Source organism: Chiroxiphia lanceolata, chromosome 22 (assembly GCF_009829145.1).
Source record: "Chiroxiphia lanceolata isolate bChiLan1 chromosome 22, bChiLan1.pri, whole genome shotgun sequence".
Classification (NCBI taxonomy): domain Eukaryota; kingdom Metazoa; phylum Chordata; class Aves; order Passeriformes; family Pipridae; genus Chiroxiphia; species Chiroxiphia lanceolata.
The window spans coordinates 88,674-105,491 of record NC_045658.1 but is presented as its reverse complement, the minus strand read 5'-3'; the positions used below and the strand labels follow the sequence as shown (position 1 = coordinate 105,491).

Here is a 16,818-nt window from a genome sequence, read left to right as displayed (position 1 = left end):
GCTCCCTCCAGAGCCAAGTATCCTCAGGTCGTGCCCAGAGTCCTTCAATAAAAGCTCCACCACCCATCCTGAGCAGCAACACAAGGAGTGCATTTGGCTCCAAATCCCTGTTCGCTCTGCAGGGCTGTGGAACTGCCCAAGCTGAGCTCAGTGTCCCTCAGCCTCTCTGCTCCCTGTGCCTTCCTCCTGCTGCCCATCACCAACACCCTATGGATTCACAGGGAATCCCTGAGGAGGCAGGCAGTGTGGTGGAGGAGGCACAGGTCACTCATACCCTTGAGAATTTCACCCCTTGGATTTGTTTTGAGCCCATCACGTATAAAGAGCAACTTTATCATGCAGGAAAAGATTCCATCAAGTTAAAACACTCTGCAGAGTTTTGTTATTTCAGCAGGAGCAGTAATGACCTTGGAGGGCATCCTTCAGGGATTCCCTGTTTGCAAATACTGTCTGTTTTCACAGCAAATGGTATTTTGGGGGTGGTGAAAGAGTTCCTGGAGTGAGCTGCAGGTTCTGGAGCTCAACTGATAATCACAGCTCACCTTTCAGCAGCCCTTTCCTCCGCTGGGTGTCAGACACTGTGTGTACACACAGAATGGAATCAAACTGCAGAGCCAGCTCAGCAACTTGGGTTATTGTTTACTCTCCCTTTCCCAAAGCTATAGTGAATATGTTGTCCCGGAAGAGCACTGGAGTCCAACCCTACCTCTGAACTGAACTGCCAGACAGTTTTGGGGAGTTACTGGTACAGAAGGGAAGAAGCTCAAATGCCACTGGTGCTTTCCAAAAACTCCTCAGTTCTGGATGCTGCCTCCAAACCCATGCAGAGCATGGTCCAGATGGTGGCACAGGCTGATGGGTTGCAGGGCTCCCAAGTTGTGCCACATTATCACTCAAAATCCAGTCACCCCTGCCAAGCTGGCAGGCTCCTCCGGCCACAGATATTCCCACGTCAGCCTAAGCCTTAGTTCAGAAGCTGGGCACATCCTGCATGACAGAAGGCATTTACAGAATCCCAGAGTCCTACAATAGTTTGGGTTGGAAGAGACCAGATCGTTCCACCCCTGCCATGGGCAGAGACACCTTCCACAGCCCAGGTTGCTCCAAGCCCCGTCCAAGCTGGCCTGGAACACTTCCAGGGATGGGGTAGCCACAGCTTCTCTGGGCAACCTGTGCCAGGACCTCACCACCCTCACAGGGAAGAATTTCTCCACAATCTCCAATCCAACCCTGCCCTCTGGCAGTGGGAAGCCATTTCTCCTTGTCCTGTCACTCCAGGCTCTTTTACCAAGTCCCTCTCCAGCTCTCTTGGAGCTCCTTTAGGCACTGGAAGGGGTTCTAAGGTCACCCTGAAGCTTTCTCTTCTCCAAGCTGAACAACCCCAATTCTCAGCCTGGAAGAAAATGTCCTGGCTGTTTTCCACAGTTTTCCCACAGCTTATGGCAAAACCCTAATGCTGCCTGGGCAGGGGAATGTGGCTGGATCTCCCAAAAGCCAAAGGCAGAGCAGATTCCCACAGCAGGAACCAGAGAACATTCAGTGAACCTTGACACAGGCTGTGGCTGAATGAAAGCCTTTGGGATTTATCAGCCACAAAGCAAAACCAAACTGCAAGTTATTAATGGCTTTGATTGTCCTTTTTTCGGAAAAGCTTTTTCAGTTTCCTCCTCTGTTCTAACACAGTGGCAATGCCAGAACCCTCTGCTTGTGTCCCAAAGGGAAAAATGTATTTAATATGTATTTAATCTGGGATTCTCGGAGCTCCCAAATCAAGAAGAAGCACAGAAAATGAAGCCACCGATGACTCTAGGGTTGAAGAAACCATCCCTGTGACCCCACAGACCAACAGACAAATAGACTAATTTCCATAAAACCCTGGATTTCCCCCCAGTGTGAGAGAGGCTCTCCCAGCTCCCCAAGGTTGCTGCTTGAAGCTAAGTTCTGCTCCAAGCTCCTGCTCCTCTGATCCTGTTTTTGCCTGTCACCGCGGGAGGTGGCACTGCTCATTTGGAACAAGTGAAAAAAAGAGAAGGAATGAGACCTTGGCAACCTTTTGCCTTTTGAACTCCCCAGGGTTCCTAATTAATCCATATTTTGTAACAATTAATTCTTTGCTGCAAGTCTTGGGAATACAGTGGGAAAAAACACAGGTTAACGTGTTTGGGGGAAAAGTCTGACTCACAGAAGTGCCAAAGCAGTTGTATTCCACAAAATTCAGGCTTTCCATCTGCTTATGGTATTGATGTATCTGCCTGGCTGAGGGCCAGAATGCCTTGAATCTGTTTGTCCTCCCTCATAACAGGAATACTGGTCCCTCTCCAGAGAACTGAAAGGAGGGTGGAGCTAGGTGAGGGTAACAAGTCACAGGATGAGTGGAAACAGCCTCAAGCTATGCCAGGGGAGGTTTAGGTTGGATATTAGGAAAAATTTCTTCATGGACAGGGTGGTCAGACAATGGAACAGGTTGCCCAGGGTGGCAGTGGAGTCCCCATCCTTGGAGGGAGTTAAAAGCCATGTCAATGTGGCACTTGGGGACATGGGTTAGTGGTGGCTTTGGCAGTGCTGGCAGACTGTGATCCATCCCTGCTCTCCACTAGATTTCCAACCACGCATTCCCACTGCCCCTAAATTTGCAAGTTAATCTCTGTTTTCTGATGCTGTGAAACTGCCCAGAGAAACTAAAACACCAATTCCTAACCTGTGAGCCTGCCTGAAAATGCTCCCTGTGCTCTGCCTCAGAGCAGCTCTGCAATATTCAAATGTTAATTCAGCCTGCACTGTGCAAACTCCCCTGGGAACAAACAGCAATCAGGATAATCCACTGTAGCTCCACCACTTCCTTGGTCTCTAACAGGTGCTGTCAAACAAACCCACTGAATAAATCAGCCCCATTGTAACCATGAGGAAGGATTTTATAACCATTTGCTGAGTGGGAGGAGTTTTTCTCTCTGTTTTTTAACTGACAGATAAAAAACACATTAATCAAGAGAGACATGAGAGGTCTTGGAGGTGAGTTCCTGGTTATACTGAGGGCTCTTAGTCCTCCACTCATTAGAGGATTCTGGTGCTACCACAGCAAAGAGAACCAAGCTGTTTGGATCCAGTCAAGTTTTCATCATGGATGGACTGGGAGATACCAAAAATACTGAGGCTGCCTGTGTAATACTTCCACACTGAACACCTTTGCATCAGTTACAGTTTTTTATCACACCTTGTTCTTCTGGCAGGAGACTCACAGGGACCTCCAGCAAGGGCATCTGCAGAGATGGAGCTGGTCTCCAGAAAGAAAACTTCTCTATACATCTCTAAATATCAGTATGTATTCTTCTGTTATGCTACTGCACTGTAATTGCAGCAAAATCCATCTTTGCTTTCTTAACATTTAAAAAAAATATTGTCCCTGGAAATTTCCTTTCCATTCTTCCTCCTTCTACTTCTAAAATGTTCAACAGAACGCACTGTATTTCTTCCTATAAAGCTCCATGGTCTGGAAAACAGATCGAGAGAATGACACCTACTTAATATACATTTTTCCCCCAGAGCTTTGCAGTGAGATGAAGGAAGTGGAGGTGTCAGCTCCTTCTGAAGGAGAGCAGCACTGGGATTGCCTGCTGGCACCAGGCAGATGCACAGCCCTAGAAGATGAGCAGAGAGCAGCTCTGTAAACATTATTCATTCAGCTGAAATGTAAATCCTGCTCCTCTGAGGGAAATGGAGAGGCTGCTGCAGGATAAAGTGTGCAGGACCCCGGGAGCTTCACAGTTCAGGAAGCAGAAGGTCAATAGAAGGAGGGCCTTTGAAGAGAACTCAAAAAGAGGAGAGTAACACAGACTGACTGACAGGAAACGTCACCCCAGTGCCACTACTTGGCATCTCTGGCCATTTTCAAGCCAGCAACAGATGTCAGATAAAAAGCGACTAATGGCAGCTCTGGGGATGGTGAGAAACTGGATGTGGGAGTGTGTGGAAATGCTGACAACTCAGTGAGATGCAAAGATACAAGTGCTGGACCATGTTTAAAAGCTTCCACTATACCCCTTCCAAAATATGGGAAGCCCATATTTTGTTCTGTGAAGTGTCTGTTCTCTCTGTTCAGCACCAAGCCCTGTGTTTGCTGGCAAGGGCTGTGCAGAGCTCAGTTATAATGAATGAAATGAGCTGGGAGCAGTTGGGTATTTATAGACTCAGGAGGATGGTGCTCCAAAAAATCTGAAAGCTCTTCAAAGTGCCTTTGGCTCCAGAGTAACACTGACAGTCCCTCCCAGACTGTGGGGACATTTGGCAAAAGCCATGGCAGGAACAACAACCATGGAAGTATCCTGAGCTTTGTACCAAGCATCTCCCAGTTTGCAGAGAGCGAAAAATTAATTAAGATAAGGAAAGACACGATGACATGCCCAAGATTTCTGTGGATATGGATGCACAAGCTGAGTTCTGCATAGTTTTCCATGGAAGAGCTCACTCATGAGACAACAATGAGTTTGCTTAAGGTAATTGAGTTGAATATTGCTGGATATATTGCCAGATGTTATAACAGTGGCTTATCATTAATGACACCGGATAGCTCTGAGGAAGCTGAATGCTTGCCAGATATACCCATGAGTCTCTTCCTGCTTCCTGGAGACGTGCACTCCAAACAGGCTGCAGGACCTGGCAAACCAACCATTGCCATCATGGAGCTTCTGTAATTCCAAACCGGTTCCAATTCTGGTCGGTGCGGCCCTGGGGACCAAGGTACAAGGCCCATGGACCCGGCCCTGAATGAACCTGAACAGTGTTGGAGGCTCCACCAAGATAAGATTGTGGGCTGCACACAGTCACATGTTTTGAGTCCCACGTTTTCCAGCTGCTGATCCCACTTCCCCTCAATCCAGACTCACAGGGGTTGGAATGAGATATTTAAGGTCCCTTCCAACCCAAAACATTTCATGATCCTATGACAGAAAGGTCCTTCTTGGACAATAATGGCATTTTCTGTATCCAGTATGAGATATGTCAGAACCAAAAAACCTCAAATATATCCAAAAGGAAAGGCAAATTCTCATTTCTTCGCTCAATGCTGAACACTGGCTGGACCAAAAAAAATCCAGAGTGAAGTCTGAGATCAGTTTCCCAAAGACAGGGAAGAGGGACAATTTACCTGGAGGGGCTCTCTTCAGTACCCAGCTTCCCCTAAGTAGTGAGTGTGAGGTTACAGTGCTGCAAGTAAAGCACGATGGAGAAAAAAGCAGAATATAGGAACTACTTACTACAGAGGAAAGGTCGATGTTTACCATCCTCCTGTCATCCAGGTCAACTGGCTGGAGTCCTGCGACGTTGAGCTGGACAGAGGAGGCTCTGTACACAAAGCTCAGCAGCCAATCCCCTCTAGAAGCAGAGAAGAGAGGGAATAAATCCTGTTGTCCAACCAACGCAATGAAGAGTCACAGAATCCTAGAACAGTTTGGGTTGGAAGGGACCTTAAAGCTCACCTTGTTCCACCCCCTGCCATGGGCAGGGACACCTTCCACTAGACCAGGTTGCTCCAAACCTTGTCCAACTTAGCCTGGAACACTTGCAATGTGTTACTACTCAGACCATGAGGAGAGAAGGGCTGGAAGCACAGTAATGTCTGAACCAAGACCTTCCAGCAGTTCCACGTGATGCAGGAATCTCATCAGGAATCATCTGCCAGATTCAGGGTAGGTTTCCGGGACACAGGAGTTGTAAGTCTGAATTTAATCCTGACTCATGGGTGTAGTCTCATTTCCTGCAGCAGGTTTAATAATCTGACCTTTCTATTTATTTCTGTATTTGCTTAGAGATTGCACTACATTGACATATTTTATCCTTTTAATGTACTAATAGGTAGAAGTTCTCCAGCCTGTAGACAGCTGTAAAGGTGATGAGATCTACAATACTGATGTTGTGACATAAATACTGCTCCTGATTTATAGGTACTGTGGAAACACATGGTTTCAGTGACAGAACTAGGAAGGGTTTGTTCCCACTCTAAAGCAGTGCCATAAGTCACTGTGACAGTGTCAGGGTAGGCTGTGGCACAAGGAGAGAAGGCAAAACATCCTTTGGAAACACATCACTCTCTGTGCTGAGCAAGATCATAAAATCTGGGCACCTAAATGCCACTATAGGGTAGAGTCAAGTGGGATACGAGTGGGATTTGTCCTCTTTGATGGCAGCAGGTGAAATGCTCCTGCACGCATGTCCATGTCTGCTTGTCCACTCCCAAACTCTACACTAGGAGCTGTAAGCCTATGCAGAGCTCTGCAAAACTTTTACAACCCAGGGCTGCTCAGCCCTGAGTTCTTTCAAAAGCTTAGTGAGTCCAGCTAATTTGGGTGAGGTTTCCCACTAGGAATTTGCAGCCCCACTGTGAAATCAGAGGGGACAGCTCTGACAGCTGGTTTTCACTTGCCCTGTCCCTACGGACTTCAAAGCCCAAGGAGACAAGTTACACTGGACTGAAACTCGACAAACTGGGCTCAAATCTGATCTTGCAGGAGTTGTATTCAGTGTAATTCATCTGACCTAAACAGAGTTACTCCTGAAGTGACAGAACAAGGCCACCCTTTGTATAAGGGAGAGACCAGAGAAATCAGAATCAGCTGAGGTCTTACCAAGAACTATTTGTATAATATTTATTTCAAACCTCAATCCTCACAGAAATACCCCACTGAGAGACTCTCAGTTCCCTCCTCTAGCTGCCCCTCAGGCTTCCTGAATAACCCCCAAATTCAGCATCTGAGGGAAAGGTAGAGAACCTGCATAGTGGAATATTTCCTGACAAGTCTCCTTACCTGCTTCTCCATAAGTGTGAGCAACAAGCTACAATTTCTACATCACTTTTCACTCAACAGCCAAGACCTCGACTTGCCAAATTACCACACACAGGGCTAGACACACACATACTGTTTTATTCCTTTTTTTGTGTGTGTTATAGGAAATGAATACACTGAGCTTTTTGCAGTGAAATGGATTTTTGTAGGATGGAGAGAAGAACAATATTTGCTGGGTAAGCTCAGTTATTTGCAACAATTTCTATCGTTTATGGCTTCTTGGAGGAACTCAGAGGAGGGAGCCTCCCAGGAAGGCAGAAATTGCTTTTTCCTGATGCATATGAAGAAGTACTGTAAGTGCTGTGCACATCCAACATCCCTAAAACCTCCTGAGATGCAAAAAGGACAAAGGCAATAATTTTCAGCCTAACTGACACATAGGATTGATAATTTGTTGTTTTGATCTTGAATACTTTTAATTAATTTATTTGATTCTTCTTTGTGAGTTAACATACCCTGTTAGAAGCACAGTAACACAATAGTTTCTCACCTCACAGGTATGTGTGTAGGCATCCATATGGATGTGTGCATGGAAACACCAACAGCACTTTCACGTCTCCTTGACCTGAGGGCTCGTGGCTTTATAAATGGTCTTCACTTGCAGGTATATGTTCTTTGCTAATCTTCTTGCCTGGCTCTTTCTCAGTTTATTTCCCCATGCTCTTAGTCTTCCCTGCTTCATTCCTTTGTTTTAATTTCCCCTTATCTGGTTGTGCTGGGAAGCAGTGTTCCTGTCACAATTATCTTCCAATACACAATCATTAGGTTATTAGTCATCAGTCATCAAGCTGTTGCTTGAATTTTTAATAGCTTTTCTGAGATCGCTTCAGCTGTCTGGGGCGTCTGAACCTCCCTCTTCCTACCCAACAGCTCCCACAACTCTGCACAGCAGTTAGTTGCCTGTGTGGTTTTAAAAGGCTGATATTTTTTTCAAGTCTATCTTGGTATTCTTTCACATCCTAACTAAATTTTCTACAACTATTCCAGCTATTCTTCTCTTGTAAGTAAAACACCTTATTCATGTGGACTATCCTGACCAGAAACCTACTGTAGACATAAAAACCTTCAATTTGCTTGAGCTCCTTCCCTTCCATTGTGATTTTCACATCTTGTTCCTCATAAGCAGCCCTCATATTGTACCTTAAAGCTTTTATAGATTTTATTTCCCATTCTTTACGCCAGCGAATTTAACAGCCTTATTTATAGTCCTTCACCTAAAGCTGAGATTTAAAGGGGTTTTAGAATACATCAGATGATGCACACAAACACAGTGATCCAGCTTTAGGCTGCCAGTGATAAAACACTGTCCCTGTAGGAACAGGACCTACCTGTGGAGCACCTCGGGCTTCCAATGTCACAATCAGCCTTCAAGTGCCTCCTGAAGCCTCTTACCTGCAATTGATCTGAGGGAGAGACTTCCAGAGAGACAAGGCTCTGCAGCTCCTGAATCAACATCCTCACCATCTCAACAATTATTCACTTACAAAGTGTTTAAAAGGAATAAATACGTAAAACCATTTCAAGGATAATGAAGTGGGGACTGAGCATACCTGCAGTAACCATTTATGATCCTGGCCGACACCACTTTGGTGAGAGCTTTCCAGTGCTTGGCTTCTCCTTCCACTGGAGCTCCCAGTAAAATGACATCTTCAATGATCCCCTGGGAGTCTGTTAAGTGAAAGCAGAACAGCTCAGATTTAAAAGGTAGATCAGAAAATATTTTTACATGAAGGAAGGGTGTGTTCAGATGTGAAGTCCAGAAAAATCGTCCTTTCTGTAGTTTCAATTTGAAGGCCAGAAACAATGGAAAAGAGGATCATAAATAAAACTTTGCACAAATGCTAAATGTCTGAAGTTCAGCAGGAGTCAGTAAATGTGAAAAATAGAGATCCTGAGGCAGTGAAAAGGACCAGGTTGATGGCAGGAGGGAGAAGAGATGCTGTTCAAGCAGCAAACATCTGGAACAGTTTGGAAACCTCGGGAAAGTTCTTTTTGCAGACCCACTGATCTGAGTTTGCATAGAGCTTTGAAACAGGTGACATCCCACAGAGTGATCATGTTATCATACATGAAGGATGATAAACTCTTCCCACAACCAGTCCTTAGAGCTGAGTCCATGAAAAACATGACATGCACATGTAAGAGAAAATTCCAAATTCTTAATATTGATTAGGAGGTAGCAAAAATGGAGGCATTTGCCAATACAAGTGATGATTTAGTAAACTGTTTCAATTTCCTTGTGCTGTAACCTGAATGCCCAGGGCAGGATTTGGTGAACAGTAATGTTGACTTTTAAGCATTAATAAATCTTCCTCACTTATCAGAGAGCAGCAGCCAGGCAATTCCAGAAGAAATAATGATGGAATGAGAAATACTGGGCAGCTCTGCTACTTTCCTAAACTCCTGGACAATATATCAGTGCCTTTTATAAATCTTTGTGAAGAGAGATGAAGCTCCTGATGTCACAGCAGCTAAATGGAAGACTCATGGGCATAATATTCCAAATTCATACTCCGCACTTGTGAGAGGCCAGGCCCTAGAAGACCTGAGCTAAACCAAATGTTTGAGAGAGGTACTGCCTGGCTGGACTTTTAAAATGAAAATCACTTGGTTTCCCTGAGAGTAGTAAAGGACTGGAGCTCCCTGCAGCGCCTGCTCCTTCTGCACAGTGTAAATCCCGGTGCCTGACAGCAAAATCCAAATGAGCTCTCCTGGAATTAGTCCTTATTGCAAAGGAAATTTTGCACCAATGGAAAAGAGCAAAGAGCAATTCAATTTTGTTAGTGTAATCTGTGTGAGCAATAAAGTCCTGTTCCCATAATCATGGGCAATCAAAAGGAAACCCAGAGCCTTCCTCACGGGAAGCTTGTTCCAAACAAGGTACTAAATTCCACGGTCACAAAGTGAGCCAACTGAATAAACAAACAGCTAATTCATCAGGATCCTGAATATTTGGGGAAGGTATTGGAAGCTTTTGTTTCTCCAGTCCTTTGTACAGCTTATTTCTTGCTCAGAACAAAAAATGTTTAGGTTTCGCTGAAAAATACTCGTTTTATTTGAATATTGACAGAAGAGGACAGAAACCTGGGAACAGATCACTGGCCTGCAAAGCGGCTGAGGCTCGAGATAAATTAAATGTATTTCACAGTTTGCAAATCTTTTAGATGATGAAGAACAATAAAGTCTGCATAAGCAGGGAAAAACCCCTAATTCATTAACCATTTAGCATTATAGAGAGTCACTATTAAATATGGAGCTATATATAGAAAAATGTGCAATAAAGTCCAAAAAGGTGGGAGCAGAGCAAGAATGATGGGCCAAAATTAAATTCTGATTAAGGTGATTTTTCCAGAAGAAGTGTGGAAGGAAGAAGCTGAACCAGAGGCCTGGTGGGCTTTGCTGTGACATAGGGATACAATTCACTGGGAAAGGGAAAGCACTTCACTATGTTAGTCCTGACTGAAAGGAGATCAGGGCTGGAATTCAACCTGTTACAGATGCAGTGCCAGGTCAGTGTTCCAGGGCAGAGTCTGTCAGCAGCATTCCCGACACCTGACCACAGCAGGGATCACAGCCCAGCGGGATAGTGGTCACAGGAGCTGTGATCAGTACCAGATAAATCCCCAGTGTGTGACACCTCATTCCTGTCACACACGGTTGGGTTTCAAGCTTCAGGGTCTGGTGGTAACAGCCATTATCAATTTGCATTAGTTTGCTAATTGCTAATTATTGAAATACATGGGAATCATGACAAAGAAATCAGGGCAGGGATCTTCCCACACAGTAATGTGTCTCTCATGGCTCATTTACTCCATCTTCTGCTACAATGTCATTTTTTGGAAACCTGCTGAGCTCTGGTTCCCAAAGTCACCCGTGATGAAGTATCCCAAAGGTTATTCCACTGCTTTGCAGAGAAGCATTTGAACAGAATTTGAGTTCCTGCCATGCTGTTTCACTGGTTAATCTATCATTAGTTATTTGTCCTCAGAAATGCCACTGCCATCTGGATGCAAAGCCCTGCGTGATGAGGCCGTGTGTTTGTGTGAGACATCCAAGGCCAAACCCAAATCTGTCTCAGCTGTCCCAGGTCCCAGCTCCATTCCTTCTGTGGCTTCTCTGGAATGTGTCTTGAGGAAGGCCTTGGCAATCTGTGCTTAACGTGCTGCTTTTCATCTCACAAACAGCTCAGCTTTCAGAATTCAATTACGGAACTGAAAAATCAGAGTAGGGTGGGAGCTGCTCTGATACATCACTATGATGCTCCGACTTCTTTGGAGTGGCAGCCAACCTTCCAACCCCTAAGGATTTCCTCCCATGGATTACTTAGCAACAGGTTATTATATTCCAGACTTAAATAAAAACCTGAAAATATCCCAGCCTCTGGCATTCTCAGGACACAAAAAGTGTAGACCTAGGGCCAGATTAGGATCTGGGCGCTGGCTCCGGTGTAACTCCATTAGGATCATTCTGGATTTGATTAGATTTATTTTGAGAACAGAATTCCTGTATCTGAGGACTTCCATCCTAAACCAGAAGTGAAGTTCTGGTACTAAGCTGTCAGTGCTGACCTCTCCATCCTCACCTGACTCTGTTCCCACTTTTTAGACTTCACTGCACATTTTCCTTTATAAAGTTCCTTATTTACTAGCAATTATCTGTGAGGATAAATGGTTAATGAGTTAAACTGCTACATGGGGGGAAGACAGGCGCACACACTCACTGCACACACTCAGTCCCAAGATACAATTTCCATCAACTGATCATAATGATTTTATTCTCTTTTTCTCTAAATTAAAAATAGAATCTATTAATAAATGGAACCACAATGGGTAATAAATTGACAGATGGTTTTATACTTGACTTTGTGGAAAAATTACCATGAAAATAGCAGATGACAGAGGCATTTCAGTGACTTAAATGGAAGGGAGGACTCAGAGAATCAGATAAAGAGCTGCAGAGAGATCCCAAGAAAGGCAAAGCATCCTCTGCCGAGATCACAGCAGTATGTGGGCAGCTCCAGGCTGATCCAGATGTCCAGGTGTTGTTTATCAGGCCAGACTGACCCACTGGAGCACCTCAAGTGAAGGCAGAGGATTTAATCCGCTGAACTGGGGGAAATGACAACAGAATTTGGCTCCAAAGGCATTTCAAAACCATTTTTTAAAGATTTTTGTCCTATCCTAAAAGAGCCAAGCTCTCTTCCAGAAAAACTCTTCCTCTTGGAAGAAAAGCTTCTCTATCAGCAGTAAGAAAAATAAAGGAGAAAAAGGTTATAAGGTGAATTTTACCTTTCTCTTGAGCCATTTCCTGCAGGCAGAAGTAAATGACTCTTGCACCCAGACTGAAGCCAATCAGTGTGACAGGTCTCTTCCCCTGAGAAAAAGAAAAGGAGAAAAATCCATCAAATTCTGCTCTAGATCTGGAAAGAGAGACTGGTCTTGGGGTCCCTGAGAACCTGAGACACAGAGCACCGACTTGTCCATCATCTTTGAAACATCTGAGCAGTTTGGTTGGTTTCAAAGGGATTATGTCCAGTTCAATATGGAGGATTTTGCATATCTGAGTATTTTGTATGTTTTGATCTTCAGAAAATCAATTGAAAGAATCTAATGATTAGAACTTACAACAAAGCAGCTCTTTCAAGCAGAACCAAACCAGATGCTGTCATTGGTTTGAAATTTCCAAATGAAAACCTATCTCAAGGAGCAAAATTTTCCTAAAAATGTTTTAATAAACAGAAGAAGCAGCTGTAATACAAAAAATATTGACCACTTCCCGATTTCAGACTGAGTGACAGCAGCACCATGTGATGGTTATAAAAAATTATGTGGGTTTTAAGCTTTAAGCCTTTATTTTGAATAGCCTAAAAAGATTTTCTGTAAGATCAAAGGGAGCCTAATCTTAACATAAATGAGAAATGGTCGTTGTAATATCCAGGGAGTAGGTGTGCAATGGACACCTGACACATCACACTAACTAGTTCTGTACTCTCCAGCTCGCTGGAATGTGTGTTTTCACAACAGCAAATGCTTAACATGCAGTAACAAATGCCCCTAAGCAAGACAAAGGGCAAAATAAAGTTCACTGGCTTTCCTGGGATAGGACTTTTATGAGGAATCAAGTTTGTTTCTACTCTGCTGTTCCACATTGTTGTGACACACAGCTCTGGTGCCACAGCTCCCTTCCGGTTCCTCTACATCAGTATGGATCAGTCTGAGATGAACGCACAGCCAGCAAAAACCAGTGCTAGCCCGGAAAATGATGGCAGGTTTTTGGGGAGCAGAAATGTCTTTTTTCAAGCCTTTTCAGATTGATTTAATAGCTTTTGTCACTTCTTTCAGATACCACCCCATTCCACATTTCTGAAGCAAAGCTTACAGGGCATTGGCTGCCACAGACTTTTCTCTCAGGTTGTTTTGCTGCTGCCTCTTAATGATCAATGAATATTTTTAACACCCTGTGTTCTCCTCTACTTTTCACCTATCCTTACTTCCTACTCTCCAATTTCCACCAGGGGAGTGGGCATAGCTGTGTTGTGACTCGGTCAAGCCACTAGTCATTTACGACTTGGATCTCTTCTTCCTCATTTAGAAAACCTTTAGGTTAAATGGAACAAATCTCAGCAGGATTTCTCTGATTCACTTAGGACTTCCTCTTTTCCCCCAATACCAGATACCTTCCGGCAGCACTCTAAGTTTTTTATTAATTTTTGTCTCCCTGGAACAATACCACTTGACAGTTCACTAGTGTGACTATGAAACTTCACCTCCATGGGCCAATTCCCTTCCAACGCTTATTCCTGGATAATTTCTGGCCAATTACCTGCTGTCGACTGAGCATGATATGTGCAAGGTGTTTGCCTACTTCAGCAGACCGGTGCAGACACACTCCCCAGGGGTTGTCAATGACACTGGCAACAGTCAGGAGCGAAGTTGGCCACGTCAAGGCCGTCACAATCCCTGCAACACACAGAGGTTTCTTAGAAAACATCAAAAGCAAGACAGTTCACTGAAGTTAAAAGCTGAGCCTAGGAGCTTTTTTCATTTCCAGTTCTTCTTTTCAAGAGCTGAGCTGAGAAATGCTTTGCTGGACTGAAGATTAGGAAGAATCTGATGTTCTGATACAGACGTTGTGAGTGACTGCAACCTGCGTGTTGGGGAGGCTTATGTACAGCAGTAAAGTGGTCTAATAATGTAGAGAAGTGAACAGTCTCACGTGAAGGAAGGTGTTTCCAGCTGTAATTTCAACAAAACGAGTCACTGACGTGGTGGCTCAGCAATCCAGGAAAGCACAGCTAAATTACAGGTGTGGTACAGGAGGTTCTCAGGTCACTCCTGCAGGGTGGTGCCAACACTGCCTCCTCCAAAATATTCCTTCTTTAGAAAAGCTCCTCTAACAGGGGAACTGCACAAGAGCCACTCAAGCAGATCTGGTATGATTTAAGTTCTTACCTGACAAGACAGTGAATTTTAGGGCTTCTTGAGCCATCATGTTCACAAAACCATTCAGCAGGGAATCCAAGGCATTGCCAAGCTCCATCAAGTACTTGGATTCCCAGGCCAGGCAGTACTGCTCACTCGACTGCAACATGCTGCTCCATGGTGCTGTGAAGCTCCCTGGGAAAGGTTGCAAAGATGGAATTCATGTTGAGATTGAACACAACAACAGCTGACTCCTGGCAAGAGAAGCTCAGCAGAGAATCAGAACAAAACCTGCAGGACATCGGAATATTCTGGCAATGTTATTAACGGCAGATCAACACTGAAGGGCAGAGCAGAACTGTCATCTTACTTAGCTAAAACCCTTCCCACACTGTTCCTTCCCCAAATGATACAGGGTAGGTTGAGGCAGCTGCTGATCAAAGTGGAACAAGAGCCCCACAATGGGCTGTGAGATTTGGAAACACACAAATGGGCAGCTACTTGCAGCTCCAAAATCACAAGGTGGAAAATTCCATAAAATTCCTGTCCTCAGCCCCTCTGTTTAAAGCAGTATGTTCATAGACAGACACTGCTGCAAAGAGGAAAAAGGATGACAGTTTAGTTTTGCCCTTTAAAACATTCTAGCAGATTGCTAGTTATGGAAGAAGAATGCGTGTCATCCGTAACTCCCTTTTAAGGGCAAACAGATACGAAAAGGTTCCTGGAGGTACACACTTGCCTCTCTAACAGTGCCTGGGAGCCCTCCAGCCCTGAGGATTTGGACCCCTGGCAAGCAGACAATGAGAGAAGCCAAAACACAGCACTGTTAGTGGAAATAACCTCCCTATGACAGCAAAGCTGCACCCTGACAAGTGACAGGGCAGAGACATCCTGCTGCATTAATGATACCCAGTTTAATTGTGATGCTTCTCAATAAACTGGCAGCTGTTCAGTCAGGTTGCTGAACACATTGGCAGACAGGTGACATATTTTTTATAACAAGCTATACTGGAAAATAAAACACTACAGACCTTTCAAGGTCGCTGCCTGGAAGTCACCTTTGAGTGCTGTGCTTAACAGGATTTACTTGGCAAAACTTTCTTGCCAATAAACCTCGTTAGTTGCCTGATACAGAGACAAAAAACACACTATTTTCTGTTAATTGCTGGAGGATAAACATAGGGTCTCAGAGACGCTTGGTCCTAGTGCTGGAAATCTCCCAAACAGACCTTTCCTAGCAAACCATGCAACAGTTATTAACAGAAACAATCCTATCACTACCAACTCCCTGTCCTCTCTCTTTCCTCCGCTTCCCTGGGATTGCAGATTGGGTTACAAAGTCTTACGGTGAAAATTGATGTGGTTTAGTTACCATGTCATGGAAATGTGGGGTAGACATGGTGCTTTGTGGGCACAAACATAGCCTGGACTGGGACACAGTCCCATCTTTCCAGGTTTCTCTCAGTTTCCTCACCATGTTCTTACCATATTTGCCAGCACACAGCCATCCAGTAATTGCTATGGTGATATGAAGCTGCTTCCCTTCAGTAAGTGGGAGGAATTCAAACTCTTCTATGGCTCCCACACGTTTCTTCATCTTGTATCCTACACACAGCCAGGCAGAAACACACTGCTCAGAAATGGCACAGCGGGGGCACACTCTGCTAAACAGCAGAAGTTCTGAAGAAATTAATTGGGTAATTTGGAGAGGGTATTTTTCCTTTCCAAAACCCCCAGCCAGTTCATGCATTACTTCAAGCTTGGTAAGGAGCCAACACGATCCTTCTGAGCTTGTGTGATCTGAAGGAATCCAGCAGAAGGGTTTTTCTGCTGTAACAGCTGCTGGCGTCCATGGTAGCATCTTTCTAACCCAAAGCAACAAGTCTTAATTTCTTTCATTAACCACACACAAAATAATCTTTCCCTATTTGCTCACCAGGGGCCACACAGTACCTTAATCAGCACTGAAATAAAAATTTCCCAGTTAAGACAACACCTGAAATCACTTCCCTTGCTCTGCAGAGCTCAGTGAAGTCATTAACTGTGCGTTATCAGACATGATCCTGTGCCTTAGTGGCTAAGAACTATGTGGTCACTCTTACCAGTAAGACCAGCTCCTGCTGCTCCAAAAAGGGATGCCATGACAGCAATCCCAGCAGTCGATCCCAAAGCAGCTGCTCCAGCACTCCCAATGATTGTGGCAGCTCCCGCAGCAACCAGAGGGGCAGCCAGACCCCCTGTCAAACCTGAGGATGAAACAAGGGATGTCACCAAACTATTATCCCGTACAAAACCCAGGCAAGCAGTTGCCTGTGCTAGGTGGGTGCTGCTAATGCTACTGGAAGAGCACAAACAATGGGCTTTTTGCATCCCCAATAAAGGGGCTTTGTGAGACTCTCCCCAGGCCCTGAATCTCTGCCCAAATTCTTTGACTTAAGTAAAAACGAAGAACAATTTCAAAGGCAAAAGAAGACTGTGTAGTACCCTGGGGTAAGCTGCGCCCTATTTTCTCGGGAAACACTGACCTAATCACTTTTGATTTGGGAGTTGAAGATCTGATC

At 44.6% G+C, this 16,818-nt stretch overlaps 1 protein-coding gene across 1 annotated transcript in view; it reads right to left on the bottom strand.

The window, feature by feature from the left end:
* Positions 1–16,818, bottom strand: part of TMCO4 (transmembrane and coiled-coil domains 4) — a 43,884-nt gene that overhangs the window by 4,130 nt on the left and 22,936 nt on the right. The window contains exons 7-13 of the mRNA XM_032708691.1: positions 16,360–16,503; positions 15,743–15,862; positions 14,288–14,452; positions 13,659–13,795; positions 12,125–12,209; positions 8,387–8,504; positions 5,250–5,367 (exon numbers count right to left, since the gene is read on the bottom strand). Coding sequence (XP_032564582.1) covers positions 5,250–5,367; positions 8,387–8,504; positions 12,125–12,209; positions 13,659–13,795; positions 14,288–14,452; positions 15,743–15,862; positions 16,360–16,503 — 887 coding nt within the window. The remainder of the gene's footprint in view (positions 1–5,249; positions 5,368–8,386; positions 8,505–12,124; positions 12,210–13,658; positions 13,796–14,287; positions 14,453–15,742; positions 15,863–16,359; positions 16,504–16,818) is intronic.